At 42.0% G+C, this 24,092-nt stretch overlaps 1 protein-coding gene across 1 annotated transcript in view; it reads left to right on the top strand.

The window, feature by feature from the left end:
* The first annotated feature begins 9,718 nt into the window (after positions 1 to 9,718).
* LOC126235066 (sodium-dependent nutrient amino acid transporter 1-like) overlaps positions 9,719 to 24,092 on the top strand; it is a 106,703-nt gene continuing 92,329 nt past the window's right edge. The window contains exon 1 of the mRNA XM_049943800.1: positions 9,719 to 9,727. Coding sequence (XP_049799757.1) covers positions 9,719 to 9,727 — 9 coding nt within the window. The remainder of the gene's footprint in view (positions 9,728 to 24,092) is intronic.

The following is a 24,092-nucleotide window of genomic DNA, read 5'->3' as shown; positions in this document are numbered from 1 at the left end:
ATACTTCTTAGCACGATTACAGCAATTGCGACCATATAGCTTGCAGTCAAGACAGTAACAAACGTTCAGAGGTTGTCAATGTCCAGCTGTTGATATGAGTTTCAGCATTCGAAATGTGCAGCGTTTGACATCTAGTCCAGCAGGATGCAGTTCTTTGCGCAGATCCTAAGTCACGGTTCAAAAAGTTACTTCTCCAACAAGGCGCCTGTAAAAGTGTTCTCACCGTACCGAAGACTTTCTAAGCTCATTTTGCTGCTCTTTCTTCGTGTGAAGTGCATATTTCGTAGTGGTCTGCGAGCTCTCAAAACGCAAAAAAGAAAAAGAAAAACAAAAAAAAACAAAAAAACACCAGAGGTCAGAGTACAAATCACTAAAAATGTCTCCAAACGATTCAGACTAATAACTGGGGTAATTAAATATGAGTGTTTTGCAACACTGATGTGTTGGTACTCTCATCGATCTTCAATTCACTGAGTGAGATGGGGCAGTGGTTAAGACTACCGACTTCCATTGAGAAGGAGCGATGTTTGGATCTTGTTGTCCATAATTATGTTTTCTGCGATTTGCCTGAATCAGTTCCGACCACCAAACCAGTTCCAATTGATGTATATCTCTTAGAAGCTAAACATTGACAGGCCACTTAATCATCTTACAGTCTGGTTCCACAATGCGTTGCCGTTATCACAGAATTTAGCTCATGAGGCAGATGACGTCTGTGATTCAGACTGCCGTAAACATCATTTAATCGTCGCTACCACGAAGATACGGAGATTTCCAAGTCACTGGCTTAGTAACTTAGAGCACGTAACGAATAACAGTATGCTTTTTTTAGGTGCTGACTAAATATTTGTTTTATTTTATGAATTTCATACATACACATATCTTCAGTGTAAACTAATGACTGAAACCTACGCTTAGAGGCACTAGCGTTACTGTCGCATTGCTTGTAAATCTTTAATTCTGGCACTGTTTGTGAAAAGCAGCACTGTGAGCATCAGATGGGCTGTAACACAGCATTCTTCTTTGTACGAGCTGTTAAATTCCATTGAAAAAAGTACATTAATCCATTTAAAAAAAATGATAATGTCTCCTGTAGATCAAATGATAAAAAGTTTGCAAGTCTGAATTATACAGTAAAACATTATTTTGCCAAAACAGTGATTTCGGTATCTTAAATTGCCGATCAAGTAAACGCGTTTCGTCTAGTGGGTAGTAATAGTACTACAGCATTTTCATCAGAAGCAATGCTTATGTGTCTTACTTTAAGCCACAAAAAACCACGTATTTTGCTTAATTACCGAGAAGTCATAAATGTAAATGCATAATGGAGCCGATATTCTGCAGAAATGTATTTTATTTTGGATGCATTGATTTCTTACCAGTAGTACATAACATTCTCAACCTTTGCTTCGCTTTTTAAAATTTACATCTATACGGATGAATTGAGAAACTTAAGGAATAGTTAGTTTTTCGATCACCTTAAGTGATATTACTTATGATCTCAAAATATTCTCCACATTTCAAAAACAAATTGACTAGAATTTTCACGCATAATACTGTATTCTGGAACGGCTGGATACACTAAAACGGTAATCACGCAATCAACCCTTACATATTCCTTCATCAAGCCTGAAATGTAAATTTGATTTACCGTGAGAATCCTGTAACATATTGAGTAGCTCATATATACGAGTGGACACAAATTTGATTGAGACGATTGCAAATCGTAGGCTGGTATCAGACCCACAGTTATTGTGATTTAGCACAAGAACAGTAAATCCGGGAACTCTACAGAGAGTCAGCACTGTCCTTGTAATAGATTTTGTCCAACTAAGTATTCTATGAAGATGAAGCCTGCCCCTAATGTGGACTCTTTCTCGCTGTGTGCGCCTAATTTCAGTGGGATAGGAAAGACATATTGCATATCTGCAGCCTGTCGAATCGTACGTTGAATTATATGCCGAACAAGTCATTAGCTTAATTATTTTGGGCACATAAATACACACACACACACACACTCAGACACATACACGTACTAGACCTACAAATATTTATTTGAGTTAGTATAGTCCCAAGAACGAAACGAAGTAGGATCAATTCCAGTTTTCGACCACGATACCGGAACTGTTAATCTTCTTCAAAATATCCCCAGTTCCCACCGCCCTTCGACCTCTTTCGGATAGGGGTATTTCTTCCAATCGAACCGGGAATTCTTCAGCGCCGCGCGGCATACTCACAAAGCTGAAGTAAACAATAACAGATGAGAGCACAGTTCTCGTCGGTACACGTGAAACATAATGCGTAACCTCAGAAAGTGGCTCCGGTCCTACAAAAGAGTTATCAGTCAAATTATGACTAAGTTCCTAAACAAGACATGTGACTGTACATGCTGGCCGTTGTGGCCGAGCGGTTCTAGGCGCTTCAGTCTGGAACCGCGCGACCGCTACGGTCGCAGTTTCGAATCCTGCCTCGGGCATGGATGTGTGTGATGTCCTTAGGTTAGTTAGGTTTAAGTAGTTCTAAGTTCTAGGGGACTGATGACCTCAGATGTTAAGTCCCATAGTGCTCAGAGCCATTTCAACCATTTGACTGTACAAAGAGCTCTAAATAAGAAGGAAGGAGGACATGTTTCAGAGGCAACAGTTCGAGATTTTCAGTTCTGATATATTTACAAAAAAGACCAGTCCACTGGCCCGTTGCCACCGAGGTCATGGACGAGACGCTAGCTGCGTTGGGGAAGGACGGGAAGGCAGTTGTCCGTGGTTGTTTCAAAGGAACAGTGACGGTATTAGCCTGAGTTGATTTAGTGCAAGCACGGAAAACCTATTCAGGATAGCCCACGAAGATCTACATCTTGTAGAAGGAACAGAAAGCAGGATTCTTGTTTTGTGATCAAGGAATGCCAGAGTCTTTACGTATTCATTTACAATTATGTGGTCGCTTCTTCCTATAGGTAACTGTCAGGTTGGTTGTTTATGGTGCAAAGAGGTTTAGAGCTAAATGAATCCTTCATTTTTGTCTCGTGTCAATAACCCTGAAAAGCCAAAATTTCTCCGATGGCAGATGGAAGAAAAAATTAATGGATTTATCAGAGCCACGGGTGCACTACAACTGTTTCATTACATTCAGTGAATCTGTAATTAGACTTAGTTCCTTGTTTACGTACATAAACCTTTCCAGTTCAGAGTATACACTGCCTGACAAACAGTGTGAAGCACCCATAAGGATAGGAGGAAAGAAAGTGAAATTCACAGTGATAACAAAAGAGAGTCAAATTTACAAAGAATTTGACTATATAAACTCACTTATGAGTATGATACTGCACCCATCATGGTCTGGATGGATGCACTGATTCGGATGGTAAAGCGTGTCATGAGGCAGTTGCATCGTCTCCTGACCCACAAATGTTGTAACTGGACGCTGACGTCCTGGTTACTGGCCCGGGGACGGAGTTGACGTCCGGTCTGGTTCCACACGTGTTCTATCGCTGACAGATCTGGGGGTCTTGCTGGCCGCAGGAGTACCTCAGCATCACGCACACAGTTCGTAGAGGTACGTGTCAAGTCTGGACGAGCGATGTCCGGCGGAAAAATTGTACGACGATGCACGGCGCTGTCCCATGGGAAGTAACACATGAGGATGGGGGATGTTCGTGACGTACCACGGTGCTGCCAGAGTTCGCTAAATCACACCAACCGTGACGCCATACCCGATGGCTGCCCATGGCGTGAATCCAGGAGTAAAATTTTTGTACTTCGCCAAAACATTGGCAAAATGTGGCCTCTCCCTACGTCATCGCCATACTCACCGACTATGATGACCCAGAACAGCGTTTCATCGCCGGACACATTGTGACACCATTCATTAGATGTCAATCTTCCCACTCACGGAACCACTGCATACGCAGCCGTTTGTGTTGTGGTGTTAACGGCAGCTGCTAATTTCGGACCAATGATGCGAGATGACACCGAATGTTGCATGAAGTCCATTACTTATTTTCAGATACCAGATGGATGTGTGAAGGGGATACGGCGCGCTTGTTGTACAATATCGCGATTCTCCGCTGTGGTGATCAGACATAGTCATCCCCATGAAGGCCAACAACGAACCACTGTCACATCCGCATGCTCCACAAATCTGGACATTGCACGATTCGGCCAGAAGGGCAAATTGTCTCTATAAATTAATGGTAATCGTGTCTCACACGAGTACGTGGCTTCTCCGTGTCCTTCACACCGTTCACTCAAATCTGACGCTCTTCATTGCTCTTATGTACCCTACCAGGCCTGGTAATAACACTGATCACGAAGAACACTAATGCAGTCTGGCGGCCAATTTACCTGTCATAGAGAATTGTCATTGCAGTCACTTACATATCCGCCGATGGTGTGTACGTGTACAAATTACATTAATATCCGATCATGTCTTCTGGGTGCTTCATTTGTTCAAATGGTTCAAATGGCTCTGAACACTATGGGGCTTAACATCTGAGGTCACCAGCCCCCTAGAACTTAGAGCTACTTAAACCTAACTAACCTAACGACATCACACACATCCATGCCCGAGGCAGGATTCGAACCTGTGACCGTAGCGGTCGCGCGGTTCCAGACTGAAGCGCCTAGAACCGTTCGGTCACAGTGGCCGGCGCTTCATTTGTTTTGTCAGGCAGTGTAATTGGAATATCTGTGCAAATTCGGTACACAATAGTCTTTCCGTGGCAACAAAATATTGTACGCTGTGTGCAGCTCTGCCATAATGAAGAGAGAGATGGAAAATAGCACGAAAAAATAGCGTTCGAAATGCGTATCACATCTGCGATTAGATTAGCTCGTACGCTATAGTAGATGACGGTAAGTCCCCTGATAACAGAATTTTGTCATCAGAAATTGTACTTGCACTTCCCTCCCCTTTCGTGTACTTCACGTTTCTGAAATATTCCGAGCACACTTCTCTGTCACATCGCACTCTTGTTGTCTAAGGCAAGGGATATCGCAGTTGGAATAGAATCGTGGTCATATTCCTTATACCAGTCACCAACAAATACCTTCGCCATCTTTGGATGAAATTTCTGCTCAGTGCTCAGAACTGTTGCCACAGGCTATGGGCAACATAAGAACGAACGTACGACCTTCTGGACTGACTTGTTAAGCGTGATTTGCTTCCATCTGGTAATGGCCTCTGATCGCAGTTTATCTGGTAAATTAGGTTGCTTCCTGTTCATTAACTTTATACTTTACCTGCACAGGAAAGAATATGGAACGTTCTTAAGCGATCTGTACGGTTATGACACTTCGTTCTGCATGGGAAAGACGGGGAGGAACAAAAGTAGTGATAATAATTACAGGTTTCCTTATTAAAGATAAATGGCAGGTTTGACTGAAAATTTCACAATTTGCTTATAAGAAATGAACTTTGTAATATGTATTGTATGAGTCCAATACAGTTCTTCTACTTAGCGCTTTCGAGTAGCTTCCACGATGGCAGTTGTATTAAAAACGATAAGAACTTGTTTCTGTACTTGGCAGTTACGTATATTTTCTTTTATAACGTGCAGACTTCTTTCCCAGAAATACGTTTACAAAGACTATTTGCTTCCTCTCCCCTTCTCTCCCTACTCACTCCCTTTCCCCCTCCACAGTCACTATAGACCAACCAAATCTTTTCTGCCTGACAGAACGTTTCGGTGTAGGCAGCAGACAGAGCCATTTCAGTTCACTGCCTCATCATGAGTTGTTGCGTCTGGACGAATTCTAATGTACTATTTCAACATTACATGGGCGCTAATTGGTTGAAGCCCTCGTGGATGCATGGGGAAATTCGTCCAAGACACTGTCTACAGTGCATATCATATTCCGTCTGTAACACTCGTTCCGTATGCATGAAAGTTATCTTGGCAAATACAGTTCCTTTTATTTAAACTGTTTTCATTGGTGCCTGGTGAATAAGAGTAAGAGAACGAAATTTTCGCACGCTACGAAAATGCTACAATACTTGCATAAAGAAAGATATGGGAGTTAATCGCTAGAAGTAACGAAGCCGATGGAAACGCAAGCACTGAATTGTTAATATAACTTTTTTGTTTCTCCTTCAGGCAAAACGTCTCTGGATCACATGACTACGACAACAGCTTAGCAGTGAAGGTCTAAAGAACCCCTCGGCTTTCGAGATAAACGCTGATAAGGAACTGTGATGTGCCGTATATAAACTTGCCTTGCATTGGCTCGTATTTCTGAAGAACTGCCAAGCCACGGGTGAACGGGAAATCGATGTGTCTGCCGCGCTGCACCCTCAAAGAAACCAACTTCCCACAACGACGACCATGGAGGTAAATGCACCAGTGAACTACACCTGTAGTTTGAATTATTTATTCGTCAAAACTGAAACGAGAAATGATCAGACTATCCAAAGAATGTAGCCGTCTTATGACTTACCATCCCAACGTGTGTTACTGTGATTCCAATTAAACTCTACCCGAATGCATGCTACACTAATTGTGGAAACAGCGATGGACAGATTAATGTACATTAGTGTCATATCCCGTAAATTACTATGTGCCTTCTCATTGCAAGCCTGTTGTTATAAACACTCTACTGGTGCACTGCCTTTGCTTTGTTCTCTATAACTGAACTAAGTAAATTTCTGTAAGTTCCATACGAGAATGCTGACGTGCAATGATCTGACCAGTTGGACTCATGTCCCCCATTGGCTGTTTTTAAACAAGTCAAATATAACTTACTTGACACTACTACCTGATCCAGTTATGTTCTTTAGGAAATATAACCGAAGTCAGTGTTCTGCTCCTCAACGCATGTTTTGAGCATAGAAGACCTTGCATCATACATATAGCATTACACCAGTTGATTTAAAATGTCCTTAATTTACACAGCTATGATGGACATTTAATCAGTTATTGGTTCGGCTGCTCTCACTTTGAAAGCAACGTTTAACATGTTCTAGTCTTATACAGGTGTTGCACTGCTCAAACTACCACTGTTGTACTGCATCTACACACATACTGTGAAAACCATCGTGAAGTACGGGTCAGGGGTTGCTTTGCATTGTGCCGCGTGTTGAGACTTTTTCCAGTTCCATTCGTGTGTCAAGCGACGGAAGAATGAGTGCTTGAACACATCTGTGCGCGCTACAGGTGGTTTAATCTTGTCTTAGAGCTTTCCACAGTAGCGTTACGAAGGGCGTTGTTAAATATTCCTAGATTTCTCCGTACTGTTACTTGAAACTTTGTCATTTTTCGGTATAACTTCAGTTTTTGTGTTGGTTTTTATGGCTTGGCATTTACTTGACGTAGGGCTCTAAATAGACGTCCACCAACCAAAATGATGCTAGATCGATGTACAGTATATGTATCTCAGTATTCAGTGTCTACAGGCCGTAACCTACAAAGACTTATATTCAGCTCAGATTTATCACTTTGACGTCTAACTTTTCTTATACGGCGAAATTGTCCACGTGACGGATGGCTGCTGTATGTTTTATAACTGACAGTAAATACTTTGCGGAATAATCGGACATTTGAATAAAAATACCCCAGCAGCGACTATGGGACATGATTTGTTGTGTTCTTTCATCTCGTATAAGATTTTCTATTTCTGCTCAGTATTGTGAAACGGCGGCTACGCTTAACATGTCTTTAGAACTAAAATATTTATTGCCGAAGAATGTGTAGCAAGCCATGGCGGTCCAACCATGCACAGCTCAGTGCATCACAACAATAACACAAAAAATAATTATCATGTGCAGAATCCAACGATGAAGTTGTAATTTAACTGTTTTCGTTCCGAGTATATATTATACCAACGTTCTTACTGTTCACAGGGTCAAGGAAAGGATAATCATGCCTATGAAGGTAGTGAATTAGATCTGACAAGTCGAAATCAGCACAATGCAGAGGGAACAAATGAGGTAAGCCAAAAGTTTTGCAGTTCTTTTTAAATTTTTTCAACTTTTTCTAGATGTGACCGTTATGCAAGTAAATGACGGCTTTTCTTTTTATGCCATACGCATTTGGCTTCATTTTTTGTGAAGCATTTTCAGTGGTGATTTGTGATCTCATTAGTCCATGTGTGCCGTAATGGAGTTGCACGTATTTGGTCTGCGTGCCTCAGGACGTCTTGTTTTTGGTGTTTATCGAACAAATTTCAGCTAAACACCTAACTTTCACCGTTCACTGTGTGTCGGTTGTGTGTGTTTACTACAAATAGTGCTGCGAATTGTAGCTTTTTTTGTTGTTGGAAACACTAGCTACAGTAAACTCACACACCAAAATACTGTGAACAGTGAATGTGAGGTATTCAGTTGAGATGTGTTTGATAAACGCCGGTAATTGGACATCCTGATGTATGTAGCCTAAGTACAACTCCAGGATTAACAAGATTACAAATCGTCTCTGAAGACGTGTGAAAAATGACAGGAGAAAAGCAGCGTTTCATTTAATAGCATAATGGACTACTAGTTCCAAACTATAGAAGCAGCTAAGGAATGACGGGACATAAAAAATGATCTGTTCGGTAAATTGAGACCAGATGTAATCGAAAAATACAATTACGTTACCACCATTGATTTCTCGCGTAGGAATCACGAGAATAAGAGGAGATTAGTGAGTGTGCACAGGCATACGGTGATTTCCCGTCGCTCAGTGCACGAATGAAATAGGACAGAAAATAATATTGGTACGACGGTATAGTGGCTTGCGGAGTCTGTATGTATATTTAGAGTGAGATGACGAGGCTCATGGGTGGCAGAACATTAAATGGTCGGTTAGAAGGAGAAAAGGAGTAGGAAGGTAGCAGGCTTGAGAAAACTTCAGCTCATTGGACATATGGCTAAGGAGATAGGCAGATTAGCGAAGACGTCAAAAGTGGAAATGAGATATGCGTTTAAACAAATGAAAGCTTTATTTGATACATATAACGTAGAAGCTAAAATAAAAAAAAAATGGAGTCGGTATGAGAAATAAGGTTTAGGAAGTGGCTCCACTGCATAGGAAAAATCGTTTGGAGAATTTTTGTAACAAAGCGAATTAAATAGTTTTCCTTCGGTTCACGGCACTGAATATTCTTCTCTGTCCTTAAACTAAAACACGGGATACCAGAACATATTTGAATGTTTTCATCTAACGACGAGCTATTCTCAGATCAGTAACATTTATGACGGGCGGGACGTTTGTGCTCGGGTAGTTACGTGTTTTTCCAGAACTCGTAGTACGTCAGTAACGCTTATGCTTAGGATTAGGACAATTGACAACATAAAAAATGGTCCATCGGCATAAAATGGTGTTGTTTAGCAACATGCAGTTTGCTACTAAATGGTTAGCAGCCGAATGAAAGACAGTGTACTAGTAAATGCACCGTCAGCTGTGGTGAGGAGAAACCGCCAATTATACGAAACTAATAAATGTATATGTGGAAGTAAATGTGATACTGGCAGACGTAATTAAATTTTAACGTCCCGTCTGTATGGAGGTAAATGGAGATCCAGGCGTATTTTTGGACCGTGTTGAAAGAAGTGATTTAAGGAAGGCACTGAAACACTGAACCTAGATTACTATATTGTAATTTAAATCACACAGAGAAACTACGACAAACCGAAATAATGGCTGAGAGAAGATACCATTTATAATACGAATTACATGTGATTAGCTGTGTTTGCAAGTCGAGGGCGGTCACTTCCATCACCTTTTATGAATCACATTTATTTCCCCATGAACAAGGTATGACACATTCATTTCATTTCGTGATTTTTATGCGAAGCCTATAAGTGTAATTTAAGGAAATGTTTGTTTGTGGGGCCTCTTTCGAATGGGACATCCTGCATAATATAAGTTATCTGTATAACAGTGTAGCAAGACGCTAATAGCACACTTTACATCAAGCTTCTTTCTGGTGGACTAGTTTAAAGAAAGGCTAGTTTATGCTGAGAACTACTAGCTGCTAGATTTAAAGATATCATTGCCTACGTCTAAAAGCCTGAAGATTTATCTTCACTGTTAAGATCAGCTTAAAACACTTAATAAAACACTTGAAACACTTAAGAAAGGGACTGCCTTCGGTCCATATCGTGCGCCAGTCAGATTCCTTTCAGAGTATGCCGATACAGCAGCTCCGTTCTTCGCTCGTAGAAAGATCCGTGCCCAAAGACTGGAAAGTTACACAAGTCACATCAAGAAAGGAAATATGAGTAATCCTCTGAATTACAGACCCATATAAAAAATGGTTCAAATGGCTCTGAGCACTATGGGACTTAACTTCTGAGGTCATCAGTCCCCTAGAACTTAGAACTACTTAAACCTAACTAACCTAAGGACATCACACACATCCATGTCCGAGGCAGGATTCGAACCTGCAACCGTAGCGGTCGCGCGGTTCCAGACGGAAGCGCCTAGAACCGCTCGGCCACCCCGGCCGGCCGACCAATATCACTAACTTCAATCTGTAGTAGGATTTTGGAACATATACTATGGCAGAACATTATAAATCACCTCGAACAAACCGGTTTATTGACAGATAGCCAACATGGATTCAGAAAATATCGTTCTTGTGAAACATAAGTAGCTCTTTATTCTCACGAAGTAATGAGTGTTACCGACAGGGGACGTCAAATTGATTCTATATTCTTAGATTTCCAGAAGGCTTTTGACACTGTTGCTCACAATTGACTTCTAAGTAAATTACGGGATTATGGAGTATCGTCTCAGTTCTGTGAGTGGATTCGTGATTTCCTGTAGGAAGGCCACATTTCGTAATAACTGAAGAAAAGACATCGAGTAAAACAGGAGCTATGTCTGGTGTTCCCCAAGGAAGTATTATAGGCCCTCTTTTGTTTTAGATCTACGTAAACGATTTAGGAGACAACCTGAGCAGCCCTCTTAGACACGACAATTGTCCTTAAACATCCACTGCGCGCGATTGCGGTAATACACTATGATCAAAGTATCCGGACACCCCCAAAAATATACGTTTTTCATATTAGGTGCATTGTGCTGCTGACTACCGTCAGGTACTCCATATCAGAGACATCAGTAGTCATTAGACATCATGAGAGAGCAGAATGGTGCGCTCCGCGGAACTCACGGACTTCGAACGTGGTCAGATGATTGGGTGTCACTTGTGTGATACGTCTGTATCCGAGATTTCCAACTCCTAAACATCCATAGGTCCACTGTTTCCAATGTGGTAGTGAAGTGGAAACGTGAAGGGACATGTACAGCACAAAAGCGTACAGGCCCTTCTACGTCTGTTGACTGACAGAGACCGCCGGCAGTTGAAGAGGGTCGTAATGTGTAATAGGCAGACATCTATCCATACCATCACACAGGAATTCCAAACTGCATCGGGATCCACTGCAGTTACTATGACAGTTAGGCTGGAGGTGAGAAAACTTCGATTTCATAGTCTAGCGGATGCTCATAAGCCACACATCACGCCGTTAAATGCCAAACGACACTCCGCTTGGTGTAAGGAGCCTAAACATTGGACGATTGTTGTGTGGAGTGACGAATCACGGTACGCAATGTGGCGAACCGATGGTAGGATGTGAGTATGGTGAATGCCCAGTGTACGTCATCTGCCAGCGTGTGTAGTGCCAACAGTAAAATTCAGAGGCTGTGGTGTTATGGTGTGGTTGTGTTTTTCATGGAGGGGGCTTGCACTCCTTGTTGTTTTGCGTGGCACTATCACAGCACAGGCCTACATTGATGTTTTAAGCACCTTCTTATTTCCCACTGTTGAAGAGCAATTCGGGGATGGCGATTGCATCTTTCAACACGATGGAGCACCTGTTCATAATGCACGGCCTCTGGTGGAGTGGTTACAGGATAGTAACAAACCTAGCCTGCACAGATTCCTGACCTACATCCTATAGAACACCTTTGGGATGTTTTGGAATGCCGACTTCATGCTAAGCCTCATCAACCGACACCAATACCTCTCTTCAGTGCATTACTCCGTGAAGAATGGGCTGCCATTCCCCAAGAAACCTTCCAGCTTCTGATTGGACGTATGTCTGCGAGAGTGGAAGCTGTCATCAAGGCTAAGGATTGGCCAACATCATATTGAATTCCAGCATTACCGATGGAGGGTGACACGAACCTGCAAGTCATTTTCAGCCAGATATCCGGATACTTTTGATCACATAGTTTAAGTGCAGCTTCTTGCCGTCTGGCTTTGCGATGAACTGAGCTGTTAAGGCAATTGAGGGATCGGTGCTGCTTAATTTTACATAATCGCATAGACTATTATATACGGTCGGTTTTTGGTCATTTTTCCTGTATATGGGATCCCGTTAGTTCACCAGGTATTGATACTCATGGTATTACGGGAGCGTTCTACGTTGTTTAATGCTATTTTATAACTTACGTCCGCTACAAAGCGAATATGGACTTGTCATGCTGAACAATGCTGTACTATTCCTTTGATTACTCAACCGTAGCCACGGTATTGTACGGTGTGCCTCTACCGGGAACTACATCTCAATTATTAAGTTTATTGAAGCTAATGAGCGGTTTGTAAATAAAATAGAAAATCAGTGGCTAAATTTGAGATATGATATAGAGAAGGCAGCAGAGCGACAGTCATGTAAATAGATAAGGCTTCACAGAAATTCTTAGATAACATGAGAGATATAAAATTTAATTTGGGAAAGGTGAAAATGTAAAAATGTGGCAAGTGACGCAGGTAAATGAGAATATCACGTTGAAATAATTAGACTGATAGTAAGTGCAAAATGGCAAAACACAAACGGCTGGAAATCAAATGCAATGCGTATAACTATGAATGAATACAGGGAAGATGGATTCTGCGTGTAGTACAATTTTGGACAGTAAAGATGCAGTTGTGTGAAGTTCAAGAGCTCAGATGGCAATCTGGTACTAAAGGACGACTGAAAAGTGGAAGGAATGTATACAAAGGTTATGTAAAGGAAAGAAACTTGCGTATGGATGAAAGTGAGTTCGGGTGAGCGATACCGCGAGAAGAATTTGACAGAGCACTGAAAGACCTAAGTAGAAACGTTTCAGCTGGAACAGATATACTCGCTGAGCAATCATAGGGAAAATCAACCATGTCAAAACTAATTGACTTGGTGTGTAGGTAGACAAAATACCCTTAGTCTTAGAGAAGAATGTAATAAACATCATACTAAAGAAGGCAAATGTTGACAGGTACGTATGAGTATTTCCGAACCCATAGGTTAATGAATTATGATTATAAAGTACTTGAAGGATGAAACGAGTGGTAGAAGCCTGCTGGGGATGATCAGCTTAATTCTGGAGAAACGAAGGAACCTGCGAACCAATCACGACCTTATGCCTTATCTACATCTACATCTACATCTACATCTATACTCCGCGAGCCACCTTACGGTGTGTGGCGGAGGGTACTTATTGTACCACTATCTGATCCCCCCTTCCCTGTTCCATTCACGAATTGTGCGTGGGAAGAACGACTGCTTGTAAGTCTCCGTATTTGCTCTAATTTCTCGGATCTTTTCGTTGTGATCATTACGCGAGATATATGTGGGCGGTAGTAATATGTTGCCCATCTCTTCCCGGAATGTGCTCTCTCGTAATTTCGATAATAAACCTCTCCGTATTGCGTAACGCCTTTCTTGAAGTGTCCGCCACTGGAGCTTGTTCAGCATCTCCGTAACGCTCTCGCGCTGACTAAATGTCCCCATGACGAATCGCGCTGCTTTTCGCTGGATCATGTCTATCTCTTCTATTAATCCAACCTGGTAAGGGTCCCATACTGATGAGCAATACTCAAGAATCGGACGAACAAGCGTTTTGTAAGCTACTTCTTTCGTCAATGAGTCACATTTTCTTAGAATTCTTCCTATGAATCTCAACCTGGCGCCTGCTTTTCCCACTATTTGTTTTATGTGATCATTCCACTTCAGATCGCTCCGGATAGTAACTCCTAAGTATTTTACGGTCGTTACCGCTTCCAATGATTTACCACCTATGGCATAATCGTACTGGAATGGATTTCTGCCCCTGTGTATGCGCATTATATTACATTTATCTACGTTTAGGGAAAGCTGCCAGCTGTCGCACCATTCATTAATCCTCTGCAGGTCTTCCTGGAGTACGTACGAGTCTTCTGATGTTGCTACTTTCTTTTAGACAACCGTGTCATCTGCAAATAGCCTCACGGAGCTACCGATGTTGTCAACTAAGTCATTTATTTATATTGTAAACAATAAAGGTCCTATCACGCTTCCTTGCGGTACTCCCGAAATTACCTCTACATCTGCAGATTTTGAACCGTTAAGAATGACATGTTGTGTTCTTTCTTCTAGGAAATCCTGAATCCAATCACAAACCTGGTCCGATATTCCGTAAGCTCGTATTTTTTTCACTAAACGTAAGTGCGGAACCGTATCAAATGCCTTCCTGAAGTCCAGGAATACAGCATCAATCTGCTCGCCAGTGTCTACGGCACTGTGAATTTCTTGGACAAATAGGGCGAGCTGAGTTTCACACGATCTCTGTTTGCGGAATCCATGTTGGTTATGATGAAGGAGATTTGTATTATCTAAGAACGTCATAATACGAGAACATAAAACATGTTCCATTATTCTACAACAGATTGACGTAAGCGAAATAGGCCTATAATTATTCGCATCTGATTTATGACCCTTCTTGAAAATGGGAACGACCTGCGCTTTCTTCCAGTCGCTAGGTACTTTACGTTCTTCCAGAGATCTACGATAAATTGCTGATAGAAAGGGGGCAAGTTCTTTAGCATAATCACTGTAGAATCTTACGGGTATCTCGTCTGGTCCGGATGCTTTTCCGCTACTAAGTGATAGCAGTTGTTTTTCAATTCCGATATCGTTTATTTCAATATTTTCCATTTTGGCGTCCGTGCGACGGCTGAAGTCAGGGACCGTGTTACGATTTTCCGCAGTGAAACAGTTTCGGAACACTGAATTCAGTATTTCTGCCTTTCTTCGGTCGTCCTCTGTTTCGGTGCCATCGTGGTCAACGAGTGACTGAATAGGGGATTTAGATCCGCTTACCGATTTTACATATGACCAAAACTTTTTAGGGTTCTTGTTTAGATTGTTTGCCAATGTTTTATGTTCGAATTCGTTGAATGCTTCTCTCATTGCTCTCTTTACGCTCTTTTTCGCTTCGTTCAGCTTTTCCTTATCAGCTATGATTCGACTACTCTTAAACCTATGATGAAGCTTTCTTTGTTTCCGTAGTACCTTTCGTACATGATTGTTATACCACGGTGGATCTTTCCCCTCGCTTTGGACCTTAGTCGGTACGAACTTATCTAAGGCGTACTGGACGATGTTTCTGAATTTTTTCCATTTTTGTTCCACATCCTCTTCCTCAGAAATGAACGTTTGATGGTGGTCACTCAGATATTCTGCGATTTGTGCCCTATCACTCTTGTTAAGCAAATATATTTTCCTTTCTTTCTTGGCATTTCTTATTACACTTGTAGTCATTGATGCAACCACTGACTTATGATCACTGATACCCTCTTCTACATTCACGGAGTCGAAAAGTTCCGGTCTATTTGTTGCTATGAGGTCTAAAACGTTAGCTTCACGAGTTGGTTCTCTAACTATCTGCTCGAAGTAATTCTCGGACAAGGCAGTCAGGATAATGTCACAAGAGTCTCTGTCCCTGGCTCCAGTTCTGATTGTGTGACTACCCCATTCTATACCTGGTAGATTGAAGTCTCCCGATATTACAATAGTATGATCACGAAACTTCTTCACGACGTTCTGCAGGTTCTCTCTGAGGCGCTCAACTACTACGGTTGCTGATGCAGGTGGTCTATAGAAGCATCCGACTATCATATCTGACCCACCTTTGATACTTAACTTAACCCAGATTATTTCACATTCGCATTCGCTAATAACTTCACTGGATATTATTGAATTCTTTACTGCTATAAATACTCCTCCACCATTGGCGTTTATCCTATCCTTGCGGTATATATTCCATTCTGTGTCTAGGATTTCGTTACTGTTCACTTCCGGTTTTAACCAACTTTCCGTTCCTAATACTATATGCGCACTATTTCCTTCAATAAGCGATACCAACTCAGGAACCTTGCCCTGGATACTCCTGCAGTTTACCAATATTACGTTAACCTTTCCTGTTTTTGGTCTCTGAGGACGGACGTTCTTTATCAACGATGCTGATGTTCTCTCTGGTAAGCCGTCAGGTATTTTATCGTTTCGCCCAAGGGGGGGTCCCTCTAACCTAAAAAACCCCCGTGTGCACGCCACACGTACTCTGCTACCCTAGTAGCTGCTTCCGGTGTGTAGTGCACGCCTGACCTGTCTAGGGGGGCCCTACAGTTCTCCTTCTTAGATGATACGATGAAATAAGGTAAATCGTTATTAATAGCATTTGTAGACACTTAATGTTTTTGACGCTGTTGAATGGAATACACTTGTCGAAATTCTTAAGATGTCAGGCAAACACACAGGGAGCGAAGGCTGTCTAAAACTTGTACAGAAGCCCGACTACAAAGAGTCGTATATATATGTTCTAAAGGATTATGCCTTGTCGATGCAACCACTCGCTTCTGTCATTGGCCTTTCGTTTCATTTCCATGTAATTGTCGCATCCTATCCTCTTCTAGATGCCTCCCAAGTACTTCATCCTACCCCGTCTTCTTCCTTTCCTTCCGAGCACTTTCCCTTCAAGAATATTAAATGATGAAGGTGTTGTGTCAGATGACATATCCAGCATACTTTATTTTTCTCTTTTCTATTTCCTTTAATAGTCTTCTGTTGGCTTCCCTCAAGACTTCGATGTTGGTTTTTCTTTCCGTATTGCTCATTCTTGCCATCTTCCACCATACCCATATTTCAGTAGCTCCATGTCGGCTATTTCCCAATTCACCCAGACCACAAGTTCTATATACATAGAGAAGTGTGCTCCATACAAGTGATTTTGCAAATGATATTCGGACTTCAGTATTCACATGTTCGGGTAAAAATGTTTTCCTTAGTCATAAATGCCTACTGCCAATATTATCCTTCTGTTCACTTCCATTAAGCATCTATTGTCCCCTGTGATTATGTTACCAAGTTTACAAAACGGTTTCTCCTGCATCGTTCTGACGATGAGATTGCTGTGAGAAAGTGTTCTACGCTACTAAACTAATCTAAACTCCTTTAGAACAGGCCTTGGAAGACCTAGCGGTAGCGACCGGCCGCCATGTCATCCTCAGCCCACAGGCGTCACTGAATGCGGATATGGAGGGACTTATGGTCAGCACTCCACTCTCCCGACCGTACGTCAGTTTACGAGACCGGAGCCGCTACTTCTCAATGAAGTAGCTCCTCAGTTTGCCTCACAAGGGCTGAGTGCACCCCTTACCCATCCAAGTGCTAGCCCAAACCGACAGCGCTTATCTTCGGTGATCTGACGGGAACCGGTGTTACCACTGCGGTAAGGCCGATGGCGTTCTAACCTACCCCTCCATGTTTCTCATTCTGTATGTACACTGAGGTGTCAAAAGTCATGCGATATTGACATGCTCCTTATACAGATAGTACCACTTAGGGTATAAAAGGGCAATGCATGGGCAGAGCTGTCATTTGTACTCAGGTGATTCATCTGAAAATTTTTCCGACGTGATAAGGGCCGCACGACAGGAATTAACAGACTTTGAACGCTGTATGGTAGTTGGATGTAGATGCATTGGACATTCCATCCTGGAAATCGTTTTTGAATGCAATATTCTGAGATCCATAGTGTCAAGAGTGGGCCGAGAGTACTAAATATCGGGAATTACCTCTCATCATGGACAACGCAGTAGCCGATGACCTTCACGTAACGACCTAAAGCAGCGGTGTTTGCGTGGAGTTGTTAGTGCTATCAGGCAAGCAACACTGCATGAAATAACCGTAGAAATCAATGTGGGATGTACGATGAACGTATCCGTTAGCACAGTGCGGTAAAATCTGATGTTAATGGGGTATGGCAGCAGACGACCGACACGAGCACCGTTGCTAACAGCATATCACCTGTAGCGCCTCTCCTGGGCTACATCGGTTGGACCCTAGGCGACTGGAAAACCATGACCTGGTCACATGAGCCCTGACTGCAGTGGGTAATAGCTGATGGTAGGGTTCCAGTGTAGCGCAGATCTCACGAAACCATGGATCCAAGTCATCAACAAGGCCCTGCGTAAACAGGTGATAGCTCAGTAATGGTGTGGGCTATGTATAAGTGGAATGGACTGGGTCCCCTGGCCCATCTAAAGCGATGATTGACTGGGAATGATTACGTTCGCTATTTGTAGATCATTTGCAACCAATTATGGGCTTGTAGTTCCCATGATAATTCGTCATGTCACTGGGCCACAACTGTTCGCGACTGCTTTCAAGAACATGCTGGACAGTTCGAGCGACTGATTTGGCTACGCAGATCGCCCGACATGAATCCCATGTAACACTTTTGGAGCGTAATTGAGAGGTCAGCACGTCCACAAAATCCTGCACCGGCAAAGCTTTCGCAGTTATGGACGGCTATAGAGTCACCATAGCTCAATATTTCTGCAGGGGACTTCCAGCGACTTGTTGAGTCTATGCAAAGTCTATCTGCTGCACTGCGACGGGAAAAAGAAGGTCCCATACGATATTAGGAGGTATCCCAAGACTTTTGTCATCTCAGTGGAGAGCAAGTGCCGAAGGAAAGAAAGGAGAAATTAGGAAAAGGAAAGTAATGTTAAGAAGAAGAAATTAAAACTTTGAGATCTGCTTGTTGTTGTTGTTGTTGTGGTCTTCGGTCCTGAGACTGGTTTGATGCAGCTCTCCATGCTACTCTATCCTGTGCAAGCTTCTTCATCTCCCAGTACCTACTGCAACCTACATCCTTCTGAATCTGCTTAGTGTATTGATCTCTTGGTCTCCCTCTACGATTTTTACCCTCCACGCTGCCCTCCAATGCTAAATTTGTGATCCCTTGATGCCTCAAAACATGTCCTACCAACCGATCCCTTCTTCTAGTCAAGTTGTGCCACAAACTTCTCTTCTCCCCAATCCTATTCAGTACCTCCTCATTAGTTACGTGATCTACCCACCTTATCTTCAGCATTCTTCTGTAGCACCACGTTTCGAAAGCTTCTATTCTCTTCTTGTCCAAACTGGTTATCGTCCATGTTTCACTTCCATACATGGCTACACTCCATACAAATACTTTTAGAAACGACTTCCTGACACTTAAATCTATACTCGATGTTAACAAATTTCTCTTCTTCAGAAACGATTTCCTTGCCATTGCCAGTCTACATTTTATATCATCTCTACTTCGACCATCATCAGTTATTTTACTCCCTAAATAGCAAAACTCCTTTACTACTTTAAGTGTCTCATTTCCTAATCTAATCCCCTCAGCATCACCCGATTTAATTTGACTACATTCCATTATCCTCGTTTTGCTTTTGTTGATTTTCATCTTATATCCTCCTTTCAAGACACTGTCCATTCCGTTCAACTGCTCTTCCAAGTCCTTTGCTGTCTCTGACAGAATTACAATGTCATCGGCGAACCTCAAAGTTTTTACTTCTTCTCCATGAATTTTAATACCTACTCCGAATTTTTCTTTTGTTTCCTTTACTGCTTGCTCAATATACAGATTGAATAACATCGGGGAGAGGCTACAACCCTGTCTCACTCCTTTCCCAACCACTGCTTCCCTTTCATGCCCCTCGACTCTTATAACTGCCATCTGGTTTCTGTACAAATTGTAAATAGCCTTTCGCTCCCTGTATTTTACCCCTGCCACCTTCAGAATTTGAAAGAGAGTATTCCAGTTAACGTTGTCAAAAGCTTTCTCTAAGTCTACAAATGCTAGAAACGTAGGTTTGCCATTTCTTAATCTTTCTTCTACGATAAGTCGTAAGGTTAGTATTGCCTCACGTGTTCCAACATTTCTACGGAATCCAAACTGATCTTCCCCGAGGTCCGCTTCTACCAGTTTTTCCATTCGTCTGTAAAGAATTCGCGTTAGTATTTTGCAGCTGTGACTTATTAAACTGATAGTTCGGTAATTTTCACATCTGTCAACACCTGCTTTCTTTGGTATTGGAATTATTATATTCTTCTTGAAGTCTGAGGGTATTTCGCCTGTCTCATACATCTTGCTCACCAAATGGTAGAGTTTTGTCAGGTCTGGCTCTCCCAAGGCCATCAGTAGTTCTAATGGAATGTTGTCTACTCCCGGGGCCTTGTTTCGACTCAGGTCTTTCAGTGCTCTGTCAAACTCTTCACGCAGTATCTTATCTCCCATTTCATCTTCATCTACATTCTCTTCCATTTCCATAATATTGTCCTCAAGTACATCGCCCTTGTATAAACCCTCTATATACTCCTTCCACCTTTCTGCCTTCCCTTCTTTGCTTAGAACTGGGTTTCCATCTGAGCTCTTGATATTCATACAAGTGGTTTTCTTCTCTCCAAAGGTCTCTTTAATTTTCCTGTAGGCAGTATCTATCTTACCCCTAGTGAGACAAGCCTCTACATCCTTACATTTGTCCTCTAGCCATCCCTGCTTAGCCATTTTGCACTTTCTGTCGATCTCATTTTTGAGACGTTTGTATTCCCTTTTGCCTACTTCATTTATTGCATTTTTATATTTTCTCCTTTCATCAATTAAATTCAATATTTCTTCTGTTACCCAAGGATTTCTATTAGCCCTCGTCTTCTTACCTACTTGATCCTCTGCTGCCTTCACTACTTCATCCCTCAGAGCTACCCATTCTTCTTCTACTGTATTTCTTTCCCCCATTTCTGTCAATTGTTCCCTTATGCTCTCCCTGAAACTCTCTACAACCTCTGGTTCTTTCAGTTTATCCAGGTCCCATCTCCTTAAATTCCCACCTTTTTGCAGTTTCTTCAGTTTCAAACTGCAGTTCATAACCAATAGATTGTGGTCAGAATCCACATCTGCCCCTGGAAATGTCTTACAATTTAAAACCTGGTTCCTAAATCTCTGTCTTACCATTATATAATCTATCTGATACCTATTAGTATCTCCAGGATTCTTCCAGGTATACAACCTTCTTTTATGATTCTTGAACCAAGTGTTAGCTATGATTAAGTTATGCTCTGTGCAAAATTCTACAAGGCGGCTTCCTCTTTCATTTCTTCCCCCCTATCCATATTCACCTACTATGTTTCCTTCTCTCCCTTTTCCTACTGACGAATTCCAGTCACCCATGACTATTAAATTTTCGTCTCCCTTCACTACCTGAATAATTTCTTTTATCTCGTCATACATTTCATCAATTTCTTCATCATCTGCAGAGCTAGTTGGCATATAAACTTGTACTACTGTAGTAGGCATGGGCTTTGTGTCTATCTTGGCCACAATAATGCGTTCACTATGCTGTTTGTAGTAGCTAACCCGCACTCCTATTTTTTTATTCATTATTAAACCTACTCCTGCATTACCCCTATTTGATTTTGTATTTATAACCCTATAATCACCTGACCAAAAGTCTTGTTCCTCCTACCACCGAACTTCACTAATTCCCACTATATCTAACTTTAACCTATCCATTTCCCTTTCTAAATTTTCTAACCTACCTGACCGATTAAGGGATCTGACATTCCACGCTCCGATCCGTAGAATGCCAGTTTTCTTTCTCCTGATAACGACGTCCTCTTGAGTAGTCCCCGCCCGGAGATCCGAATGGGGGACTATTTTACCTCCGGAATATTTTACCCAAGAGGACGCCATCATCATTTAATCATACAGTAAAGTAGAGAGTTTCAGGGAGTGCATAAGGGAACAATTGACAGGAATGGGGGAAAGAAATACAGTAGAAGAAGAATGGGTAGCTCTGAGGGATGAAGTAGTGAAGGCAGCAGAGGACATCGTAATTCTATCAGAGAGGGCAAAGGACATTGAAGATCAATTGAGCGGAATGAATAGAATCCTGAAAACATAATCGTAATCGAATTAAGCCAGGAAAGGCTCAGGGAGTTAGAGAAGGAAACGATACATAGTAGCAGCAGTTGATGCTTGTAATTTGGACAGTGAAATAGCTGACGATCACTGAAAGAAGACTTAAAATGCAGACTGGTAATAGCAAGAAGACCGTTTCTGAAAGAGATAAATGTGTTAACATCGAATTCAAATTTAACTACCCAATAAGTATTTGTCTGGATGTAACTTAATACGAAAATGTAATGTGGACGATAAACAGTACGGATGAGAAGAGTAGAAGCTTTTGGAATGTAGTTCTGCATAAGATTACTCTTCGAGTAGCTAATCAAAGAGCGCTCCCTTGAATTGGGGAGGGAAGGGCTCTGTGGCATAACTTGACTGAAAGAAAGGATGAATCGATAGCGAATGAGGAATGGAGGAGTAGTTTGTTTGGTAATGGTGGAAAGTGTGAGTGATAAAAACTGAAGAGGGGACTAAAGCTTGACTGCAGTAAACAAATTTACGTGCATGTAGGATGCAGTAGATATTCAGAGATGACGAGACGTGCATAGGATAAAGTAGCGCGCACCAAACCAGTCTTTGGACTGAAAACCACAAGTGTCTGTATATTACTTTATCATGTCCTGCAGTTGTCCTTTGAGATTAACTCGTTTAATGTACGAAATTTACACTAGCCTATTTAACACAACTACCACACGTTCTCAGAACATTCCCTAAGCGTTCGCCACGTTGAAACAGATATTATTAATAATAAATGTCAGTAGTCTTATTCTCTTAAACAATTTTGTCTTTCGCATATATGTCTTTTGTGAATTTCAAAAGCTATCGAAAGTAAATGTTACATACGTAGTCAATTTCGAAACGGTCCTCTAACGATTCAAATTTCTCTCTTTCCTGAAGAATTCACGCTTGCTTAAAATGGATTAAAACCTTAACAAATACACCGACAGAAAAAATCGCGAGACCAAAAAATAATTAATATAGAGTAACGAAATTTCGGAAATGCCTATGTCAAGGTAACATATTTAAGGAATTAACATTGCAGGATCACAGGTTAACGTAAGGGTGAAATAAGCCACTGCAAATGTGAATTGCTGGTACATTAATAACTAGTGTAACGCCAGAATGTTGAATGCAAGCACGCAAAGGTGCATGCAATGTGTTGTACAGGATCCGGATGTCAGTTTGTGAGATGGTGTTCCACGCCCATTGCACTTGGTCGGTAAATACAGAGATGGTTAACGCTGTCTGTGGATGTTGCTGGAGCTGTCGATCAATGATGTCAAATATGTGCTCGATTGGAGAAATATTTGGTGATTGAGCAGGCCAAGACAACATGACGACACTCTGTATAGGGTCTTAGGTTACAACAGCGTTATGTGGGCGAGCACTGTTCTGTTGGAAAACACCCACTGGAACGCTGTTCATGAATGGCAGCACAGCAGGATGAATCACCAGACTGTGGCACAATTTTGCAATCAGGTTGCGTGGGATAACCAAGGGAATGCTCCTGCTGTCATACGAAATCGCATCCCACACCATAACTCCAGGTGTAGGTGCAATGTACCTAGCACACAGACAGTTTGGATGTAGGCTCTCAACTGGCCTCTTTCTAACCAACACTCGCCATCACTGGCTCCGAGGCAGAACCAGTTATCCACCAGAAAACACAACAGACCTCCACCCTGCCCTCCAATGAGCTCTCGCTTGACACAACTGTAGTAGCAAATGGTGGTGATTTGGGGTCAGTGAAATGCATCCCACATGACGGAGCTGTCCTTGAAGTAATTGATTTGTATCAGTTCGTTGTGTCGCTGTGATGCCAACTACTCGTCAGATAGCTGCTGCAGATGGAGTACGATGCACTAGAGCCATTCCCGTGACCATTGCTGCCAGATATCATGTACAGTGGCTACATTCCTGCCAAGTTTTTGTGCAAGAAGGAAAGCCCAGCTTCTCGTAGCTCTATTACAAGATCTCATTCAAACTCAGTGAGATGTTGAAAATAGCATCTTTGTCGCCTTAAAGACATTCTTGACTAACGTCAACTGACTGCCTCCATTCTCAAATGTAATTAACGCCTAAGACCGTAAAAGCGTGTATTTAAAGCAAACCTGATTTGTATTCTCATAGTGGCGCTAGT

The sequence above is a fragment of the Schistocerca nitens genome, chromosome 2, assembly GCF_023898315.1.
Source record: "Schistocerca nitens isolate TAMUIC-IGC-003100 chromosome 2, iqSchNite1.1, whole genome shotgun sequence".
Taxonomy (NCBI): domain Eukaryota; kingdom Metazoa; phylum Arthropoda; class Insecta; order Orthoptera; family Acrididae; genus Schistocerca; species Schistocerca nitens.
Note: the sequence above shows the minus strand (reverse complement) of the source record. Positions and strands in the feature narration are given on the sequence as shown.